This window comes from Lemur catta, chromosome 10, assembly GCF_020740605.2.
Source record: "Lemur catta isolate mLemCat1 chromosome 10, mLemCat1.pri, whole genome shotgun sequence".
Lineage (NCBI taxonomy): Eukaryota > Metazoa > Chordata > Mammalia > Primates > Lemuridae > Lemur > Lemur catta.
This window is the reverse complement of record NC_059137.1, coordinates 71,479,375-71,489,268: the sequence shown is the minus strand read 5'-3', so window position 1 is coordinate 71,489,268 and position 9,894 is coordinate 71,479,375. Positions and strand designations below refer to the sequence as shown.

Here is a 9,894-nt window from a genome sequence, read left to right as displayed (position 1 = left end):
TGATGCCATGGCACTCTAGCCTGGGCAACAGAGTGAGACTATGTCTCAAAAAAAAAAAAAAAAAAAAAAGAGGATGCACCTTGCACCATGCAAATCTTGCCAGGGACCCTTGAACTACTTCTGGAGGTTAAGTTTACAGTTCTAAGACTCAGCAGGCCTCTATTTGCACTGCAGTAGAGGTAAAGCCTTTTATCAGGTTTATTAAGTTTTCAAGGACACACCTAAAGAGGGGAGGTGGGCAGGCAGCCGCTTTCCTCCTAGAAAAAAAGTTCCCCCACGGTAACCTTCCACCAGTCGCTGGAGTCACAGCACTGCAGAGGGCGCCCTGCTCCCCAGGAGCTTACACTCTGACGCAACTTCAGGCCGTGGTCAGTGGTCTGGGAGGAGGAGGGCCGCTTCCTGCAGAGAGGTCAAGAAAAGCTTCTACAAAGAGGTGACCTTTGAGCTGTAATTTTGGAGCTTTAATAAATGTTTAAAGAGCGAACGGAATGATTGACAATGGACGATCAACCTAGCGGTTGCCAAGCAACCAGAAAACGTCTCGTTTTATCAATTGTTATGAAAAGGAGGGACGGAAAAGAAACCTTGAGGACTATTCAGGAACGCTGCTTTTGCGGCTCTCAGGCTGAAAAAGCGGTTCCCACTACAATGCCCGTCCCTGACGACCCGAGGCCGACCAACTGCCGACAGCGGCTGGGGGCGGGGCCACAGCGGGGCGGGGCCACAGCGGGGCGGGGCTACGGAAGCCGGGAGGCTGCGGCGGAGGAAGTGCGCGCACGCCGGCGACGCCGGGGCAGCTTTGGGTTCCTCCCGCGCAGTCGGCCCGCCTCTGCCGCGCTCCCCGCCCACAACCGCAATTACTTCTGTTGTTGCAGCCGCTGCCCCGGCGGAGACGCAGCCTCTTACTCGCTTGGCAGCTTCCGTTGGATCTGCGGCGTGAGGGAACCCTCCGCGGCGTGTCATCGGCGCTGCCCGGGCTCGGGTGTCCGGCCGGCCGGCAGGCAGAGCTCACGCCCCGGTCTCCCGGCTGGTCCGGGGCTCTGGGCACCGTCTCGACGGCGGCTCCGCGGGACACGCAGACCGGGCTGCAGCCCGTACCCCAAGCGGACGGCGTCATGAGGAGCCTGCCGTACTTCTGCCGGGGCCAGGTGGTGCGGGGCTTCGGCCGCGGCTCCAAGCAGCTGGGCATCCCCACAGGTGAGAGCTGGGCGGCCAGAGTCCTCCGGGTCGGGTCACATGACGGGGGAAGTCGTCAGCCGGAGGACTCAGGACCGGTCCTGGGCAGAGGTGATACCCTTTCTCCGCCTCGACACTCCCTCTGGGCGGAAGACCTTTGGTCCAGTTGATGGAGCTCGTCCCTTCTGGCTCGAAGCTCAAGGGGACTGGAATTGAGGGGTGGTGGGGACAGGAAGTCAGATGAGTCGCAGGATCCCCCTTTCATGCTTCCTTGTCCAACCAAGATAGAGTTGGCGAAGCATGGCACTCGTCTTGCCCATTAGAAACGTAATATGGGCCAGATTGGCTGAACACTCAAGCTGACTCTGAGATGGGTTTTTTTTTTAATTATTACATAGTGCCATGTGATAACACAGGTAGTTGAATGAGAGCCAACTATCTGTCTATTTCTGTGTACATTAGTTTTAGTAATCAAGACCTGACTGTTTAATTCATCCTTACTTCCATACCAGGACTGCCTCTTTGCCTATTAAATCAGTCTTTCAGCGTGGGGCCTAGGCTTGTGTATTTTGAAAGTGAAAATCTTTTCAAATGATTTGGAACCTTCTTAGGAAAGAGCAGGTCTTTAAAAATTTATCTGTTCTTGTATCTTTTTTTTTTCTTTTTTTTTTTTACCGTCTGTAGGACTCTGCTCGATATGTTCTTGTATCTGTTTTTTTTCTTCTACCCCACAAGTGTGGTCTTTTGGGGGAGCTTTATGCACTTACCTTGTACTTTATTTCTAACCTGTCCACACAAAGAGGAGAAAGAAATCCGAGCCAGAAAATGGAAGGATAAAATTGATAATTATAGGCAAGGTCCTAGAATTCTTGTGAATGTGATGATTTAGATTAGCTTTACATATGATTTTGACAAATATTTAATATGAAACTCTTGTAATTTTCAAAATATTTACTTCTGTTATTTAGCTAACTTTCCTGAACAAGTAGTAGATAATCTTCCCACTGACGTATCCACTGGCATTTATTATGGTTGGGCCAGTGTTGGAAGTGGAGATGTCCACAAGATGGTGGTGAGCATAGGATGGAACCCGTACTACAAGAATACAAAAAAGTCCATGGTAAGCGTTGTGTTTTGCTCTGTGACTGACAATGGGATGATTTAGAGTAATATGCAGTATTAGATTTATATAGAACTCAACAACCAACAACGGTAACCACAACAGTTCAAATACTAGAATTTTGGGTAGCATACTTGAAGGATTTAAAAATGAAGTATTTAGTTACTGTTTGGAGTATATTTTTCTATCCTTTCACTTTCAACCTATTTGTGTCTTTGGATCTTAAGTGAGTCTCTTGTAAACAATGTGTAATTGGATCACATTTTAAATCCATTCTGCCAATATGCCTTTTGATGGGACTATTTAATCCAATTATATTTAAGGTGATTATTGATAAGGAGGGGCTCTGCTATTTTGCTATTTATCTTCTGTGTGACTGATAACTTCTTTGTCCCTCATTTCCTCCATTACTCCCTTTTGTATTTAGTTGATTTGTTTTTGTAGTGAAATGTTTTAATTTCCTTTGTATATTTTCTATAGATATTTTCTTTGTGGTTACCATGGGGTTTATACTTAACATCCTGAAATTCTAAGTCTATTAGAGTTAATACCATCTTAAACTTCAGTAGCATACAGAACTCACAAATTACTTTTGTTTTTTAAAGATCACAAAATATGGCTGGGCCTGGTGGCTCACGCCTGTAATCCTAGCACTCTGGGAGGCCGAGGCGAGAGGATCGCTCGAGGTCAGGAGTTTGAGACCATCCTGAGCAAGAGTGAGACCCCCGTCTCTACTAAAAATAAAAATAGAAAGAAATTATATGGACAGCTAAAAATATATTGAAAAAATTAGTTGGGCATGGTGGCACATGCCTGTAGTCCCAGCTACTCGGGAGGCTGAAGCAAAAGGACTGCTTGAGGCCAGGAGTTTGAGGTTGCTGTGAGCTAGGCTGACGCCATGGCACTGTAGCCTGGGCAACAGAGTGAGACTCTGTCTCAAAAAAAAACAAAATACTTTTCTGTTGAATGAGGGAGGAAAAGAAGGGGAGAGAAAGCTGTCTGTCTTATGATTAATTTCTTTATTAGCTAATCAGATAATAGAAATATTACTACAGAGCTAGTTAACAATGCCTTGGAAGTCTTTTGATACTTAGGAAAAACTCAGTTTTCCACTGGTAAGATGCTCATACATTTCAGAGTTAGTTTTCTTTTTGTTTTTCTTTGCCAGTAACAGACATCTGTGAAGTGCCTATTCAAGTCTTTTTCTCTTTTTAAAATATTGTCTTATTTACTTAAAGAATTCCTAGTACATATATGCTAGTGCCCAGTCCTTTGTTAGAACTATGTACTGTATTACAAGTTTCTTCCACTGTGTTGCTTTTTTTTTTTTAACTCAATGGTGTCTTTTAAAGTACAGAGGCACTTAATTTTAATATAATATAAGTCACCATTTTTCTCTTCTGGTTAGTGCTTTTTATAATCTATTTAAATCTTTGCCTACTCCAAAGTTATAAAGATACTTGCCTGTTTTCTTCTTCTTCTTTTTTTTTTTTTTTTTGGTTGAGACAGAGTCTCGCTCTGTTGCGAGTGCCGTGGCATCAGCCTAACTCACAGTAACCTCAGACTCCTGGGCTCAAGCAATTCTACTGCCTCAGCCTCCCGAGTAGCTGGGATTACAGGCATGTGCCACCATGCCTGGCTAATTTTTTCTATACATTTTTAGTTGTCCAGATAATTTCTTTCTATTTTTAGTAGAGACGGGGTCTCACTCTTGCTCAGGCTGGTCTCGAACTCCTGAGCTCAAACAATCCTCCCACCTCGGCCTCTGTTTTCTAATAAAAGCTTATTTGACTGACTTTTTTCATCAACTTGACTTTAGAGTATGGTGTGTGGTAGGGGTCAAAATTAGTTTTTCCAACAGCACTGCAATGTCACTTTGGTCATAAATCAGGTCACCTTTTATAGGTGAGTCCAAAAATATGCATACGTCGTTTGTCTATCCTTGGGCCATTACTGTAGGGCGTTAATTTCCATTGCATTGTAATAGGTCTCTATATCTGATTGTATAAGCTGCCTAGTTTTGTTCTCAAAATTGTTTTGGAAACTCAACCCCCTGAACTACAGATGAGAAAACTGAGCCTGACAGAGAGGCTAGTTACACAGTTACCAAGTGTGGGACCCTATACTTTTGATTCTAAGTCAGTGTTCTTACCACAGTACTGCCCAAATAACTTACCTGAACTAGAGAGATTGTGGGGCATCTTCTCCCTCCTGCTCCATTTTGCTTTAACATGCCCTGTTCCTGTTTGTTTCATCACCTCCGATAGGGAAGCTGCATGGCCCTCCTGCCCCCACATCAGTCTTTGCCTAACTGTAAGTGGTTGCCATGCTTGGTGTGTGTCAGAGACATGTGCATCCTGACTGACCTTAGAACTAGTTGATTAATAGTAACATCTTTTAATACTTGCTCTGTCCCTCTTTGGTGTCTTTGTACCTAGATGAAACTCTTACTGCCTTTGATACACATCAGGTTTTTTTAATTAGCAACAACCCATGCCAGATTTGTGATATTGATATAACATATATTACTTCAGTCAGTTATGTTTACATGTAAGGCTGGGTAGAAACAGGAGTGAGGGGAGAATTTAGGTAGCCCACCATAAACATGAAGATAATATTTCAAAGACATAAAGATAATATTTCAAATTTCAGGTACTCTGTAATCTGATGGTAATCTTTTTAACATTTCTTGACTGTAGGAAACTCATATCATGCATACCTTCAAAGAGGATTTCTATGGGGAAATCCTCAATGTGGCCATCGTTGGCTACCTCAGACCAGAAAAGAACTTTGATTCTTTAGGTAAGTTCTTATTTTGATCTTCTTAAATCTTACTACTGCTACCACAGCTACTTCTGCTGCCGCTACTGGTGATAACAACGGCAGGACAGATGATATTTGAGCATTTAATATATATGTCAGGCACTGTTTCAACCGCCTTACATGAATTTAACTCCTTTAATCCCCCACAACAACCATGTGAGGAATTATTTTGCATATTTTGCAGATGAGGAAATTGGCACAGAGACGTTAAATAACTTTCCCAAAATTACACAGTAAATGACAAAGCCTAGATTCAAACCCAGTGGGCTGGCTGCCTCACTCCAACAGTGTGAAGTTTATGAAATCTTTCAAAACGTTTGAAGTGGGACCTGGCATGGTGGCTCACTCCTGTAACCGTAGCACTCTGGGAGGCTGAGGGGGGAGGATCACTTGAGGTTAGGAGTTCAAGACCAGCCTGAGCAAGAGTAAGAACCTGTCTTTACTAAAAATAGAAAAAATTATCCAGGCATGGTGGTGCGTCTGTAGTCTCAGCTGCTGGGGATGATGAGGCAGGGGGATCGTTTGAGGTTGCTGTGAGCTATGCTGCCAGGGCACTCTACCCAGAGTGAAAGTGAGACTCTTTCTCAAAAAATAAAAAATGTTTGCAAGTGTAAGAAATACAAAATCAGAGAACATTTGAAACTAATATTATCAGTATCTATTAGTGTAGTGTGATAGTTTTAACTCTATTGTAAAGTTTCTTTTACAAGTGTAAATATCAAAAAGAATAGATAGTGAATATTTGTTTCTTCCATTTAATATTTGCAGTGTACATTTTTGCCTATACCTTTCTCTAAGGTATTACAAGATTAGGTACATCTTTTGTGTACCATTGACTTACTTAAGCCTGGAAGAATGGATGAAACAAACATTAATTGGATATCTACCCTGTGCCAGGGATAGTGCTAGCCTATGAGTTTTTAGGAGAGGCGGAACAAACGTGTAGGAAAAAGTATGTTAGCAGTTTTTTTTATCTTTACCTGATTTATTCTCTCTGCAGAGTCACTTATTTCAGCAATTCATGGTGATATTGAAGAAGCTAAGAAACGACTAGATCTACCAGAACATTTGAAATTAAAAGAAGACAGTTTCTTCCAGGTTCCTAAAAGCAAAATAATGAATGGCCACTGATGAAAAATCATCTTATTTATTCATTCACTGTTTTTAGTATTTCATTGTTTATAACTGTCTGGTCTCATCTTGGTTATATTTTAAAAATGAGACATTTTCCTTCTGCTGTGATTAAACAGTACAATGTAGTTACCATATTGTGTTTTACCTGTTAAATTAAACCCATCATGTAATAGCACTGCAAAGATTCATTTAAAAATCAAGATTTTTTTAAATATGTTGATTAAAATATACCACTAAAAAGGTATTAAGTGTCTCTCATGATGGAAATGAAATGTATATAAATGTAGGTAAAAAAGCAAGTCACTAGTTTGAGATTAGAACTATAATTCTCATGGTAAAATACCAGCATGTATGAACTTGTATATCATATACTACTAAGCAGAGAAAGTTTATAAACATAAACACATTAAATAAAACTTTGATAGTTTGTTGTAAATCTAGGGGAAATAATTCAGACTATTTTTGATATTTTGTGCATTAATATATTATTACAAATGTGAAATTTTGTTTTATTCATTCCCATTGAAGTCACATTGTTGTGCCATCTTAATTTTTGTACAGAGCTGCCTCAATTCTAAGTGGTCTATTTTTTTGTTTATATAGTAAGACAGTAAAATGAGTGTTTTTTGAATCTATAGATCTTGTTTTTGTGTTGGATAACACTTATTGTTTTTTTTTTTTTTAAGTAGATATTTTTCTTCCTCAACATTTTTCTTGCCTTTTTTAATTTCCTTTAAACAATTGCCAGTGTCAGTTTATTTGATTTAGTATATCCCACTCTGCTGGGCATGGGAAGGGAAGCTGGGACAAGAGGATCATTTGAGGCCAGCCTGGACAACATAATTGAGACCCCTCTCTAAAAAAACAGTTTTCAAAATTAAAAACCAGAGTATTCTACTTAAAAGAGATTGCATCTGCTTATACCATCCTGTCCCTTCACTATATGAACAGTGATTAAGTGAATGTATGTATTGTACTTTAAAACAAAAAAAAAAAACCCAGGCACAATGGCTCATGCTTATAATCCCAGCTAGTCGAGAGGCTGAGACTGGAGGATCACTTGAGGTTAGGAGTTTGAGACCAGCATGGGCAACATAGCAAGACCCCATCTCTTAAAAAAACCAACTTCATCTTTAGGTTTCCTCAAAATCTACGTGAACACATAGCTGTTCGTTTATATGTACCAATTTCTTGAACACAAAATGCTTGTTTCCTCCCTACCAAAACTAAAAGCCAGTAAAACTATGAAATAGAAAGTTATTATGTTCCAGGGCAAATCTAAGCTGTCATAGTTGTGTATGCACAATGTAATTTAATGTTAGTCCAAAGAGTGCTTGTAGCTTGAGGGAAAGGCATAAATAAGGTTTTAGTTAAATAATATTATGGATTTTTATTCCTACTATGATTTTTGGCCACTTAAATCTTTTTATGTTGACAGGAAGTTAAAATCTTGGATATTTAGAAGTTTAAGATTACCGATTGAGTCCCCTCAGCACATTGCATCATTGTTCACTTTTGCAACAGATTTGGTAGTGATGGGTAGGGGGTAAGGGCAGAAGATGTGGGAGGTGATTTTAAAGATATTTCATAAATCACTTTTCCCTAATCTGTATAAATGAGTTAGAACTGATTTTAATAAAAATATAAAGTATACAAAAAAAACAAAGCCATTGGAGCAAAGGGAAGCATATAAATTCAGCTGAGTTCTGTTTTACTTTTTGGTGTATTAATTTGTGGTAAACCATGCAGTTTGTGGCTTTCATTTCTGTATTAAAAATATTTCAAGGCCGGGCACAGTGGCTCACTCCTGTAATCCTAGCACTCTGGGAGGCCGAGGTGGGAGGATCACTCGAGCTCAGGAGTTCGAGATCAGCCTGAGCAAGAGTGAGACCCCATCTCTACTAAAAAATAGAAGTGATTTGGACAGCTAAAAAATATATATAGAAAAAATTAGCCGGGTGTGGTGGCATATGCCTGTAGTCCCAGCTACTTGGGAGGCTGAAACAGAAGGATTGCTTGAGCCCAGGAGTTTGAGGTTGCTGTGAGCTAGGCTGACGCCACGGCACTCTAGCCTGGGCAACAGAGGGAGACTCTGTCTCAAAAAAAATTTTTTTCAAAAATATAATTTTTAATGTTAGAAATCCTATACTTGAAGGAAGCCTCAATTATCAGTGGCTTTGTGAAGCAAAGTTAAAAACAAATTTGGAAAATGCAAAAACATCTGTGTTTGTTTTGTCTAACTAGCTTGCTGCTAATTGTTCTCTTTAAGTGTATGAACATTTTTTGATATTTGTCACATTTTGTTAAATAGCAATTGCTTTTGAGAATCAGATAGTGTGTTCTTTAGGGGTTAATTGTGTCTACATTTTTCAAAGTTTTATGTATGATAAGATGTTAGAGTAGTACCATTTTGATTAGTCTGAATGTTTTCAGGCCTTGAAATAAATCCTGAGTGATAATTTTTTCTTTCCCTGTCTCACTTTGAATCTTTTATATGTTTCTAATTTGTTGGCTGATTGTTAACTTTAAATGGGTTAAGGGCCAGGCGAGGTGGCTGACACCTGTAATCCTAGCACTTTGGGAGGACCAGACAGGAAGATCACTTGAGATCAGGAGTTGAAGATCAGCCTGAGCAATACAGTGAAACCTGTCTCTACAAAAAACCAAAAAAAAAAAATTTAAATGTGTCAAATTGAATAGCAAGTTATAGGTGGCAGCAGTAAGGAGAACCTGGCATGCAGTGGTAGGTCTACAACCCCATGCCTTGCCTTCATGAGCCCATTTTTTATGCCTGCAGCACAGTGACTGAGGTTTATTTGGAGAGCATTCACAGGACATCAATACTCCAAAGTCCTGCTTTCTGAGACTGAGGGTTCCTGTTATGTTAGTTACAAGAGCCAGAGGAGTATATAAGTAGGTCTGGGTTCTTTTGCATAACTCCCGCTCCAAAACAGTTCTGTAACCTTCATGTCTTTTGCCACCAACCCATAAGCCATAACTTCAAACTCATTGGCCTTTCTCTGTTGCATTCCCGTACTCTTTGGCCATCCATCCCCAGAATTCTCATCTTCCTCACCTATGGAGGCTCATAAGCTTGCAGTTAGGGCTGACCATGTCATGCAATTCTGATCAGGAAGATACAAACTGAAATCTGCCTAGAATCTGTGCAGGCAGTTTTGCTTTCCTGGTAAAAGTGCTAGCCTTTTCCTGTCCCTCTCACCTGGAAAATGGATGTGAGGCTGGTAGAGGAGATTCAATCTGGCCTTTAGAAATAGAGCTGAGAAACAAATCTACCCTGCCCAAAGAGATGCCATCCTAATCAGGCCTGTAGTTCCAGCAGCTCCAGAGGCTGAGATGGGAGGATTGCTTGAGCCCAGGAGTTCCAAGCTAGCCTGGACAACATTGTGAGACCCTGTATCTTAAAAAAGAGATGCCATCATCAACAAAAGATAGCAGAAACAAATTGATTATAGAATATGCTCTACAAATATGGCATATAGGGATTATCAGGTAAAGAATTTAAAATGATTTTAATAGGTGTAAAGAAATAAAAGCATAAAAATGGTAAAATAATAGGGTTGTATAAAAATTGGGCAGATTTGAGAATTGTCCAAAATAGAATAGTAGCTAAAAAAAATGAA

At 40.4% G+C, this 9,894-nt stretch overlaps 1 protein-coding gene across 1 annotated transcript; it reads left to right on the top strand.

Moving 5' to 3' along the window:
* The first annotated feature begins 782 nt into the window (after window positions 1–782).
* On the top strand, window positions 783–6,689 carry RFK (riboflavin kinase). Its single transcript, XM_045562589.1, has 4 exons — window positions 783–1,197; window positions 2,145–2,296; window positions 4,996–5,098; window positions 6,120–6,689. The coding sequence occupies exons 1-4, from the start codon at window positions 1,116–1,118 to the stop codon at window positions 6,248–6,250; spliced, it is 468 nt and encodes a 155-aa protein (XP_045418545.1). The 5' UTR covers window positions 783–1,115; the 3' UTR covers window positions 6,251–6,689.
* The last annotated feature ends 3,205 nt before the right edge of the window (window positions 6,690–9,894 follow it).

Bases quoted from the DNA above. Each gene is read 5' to 3' on its own strand.
- RFK (XM_045562589.1), top strand. From the start codon at position 1,116: ATGAGGAGCCTGCCGTACTTCTGCCGGGGCCAGGTGGTGCGGGGCTTC. The intron at 2,297-4,995 runs GTAAGCGTTGTG...TCTTGACTGTAG, and splicing joins AGAATACAAAAAAGTCCATG to GAAACTCATATCATGCATAC. The intron at 5,099-6,119 runs GTAAGTTCTTAT...TTCTCTCTGCAG, and splicing joins AAAGAACTTTGATTCTTTAG to AGTCACTTATTTCAGCAATT.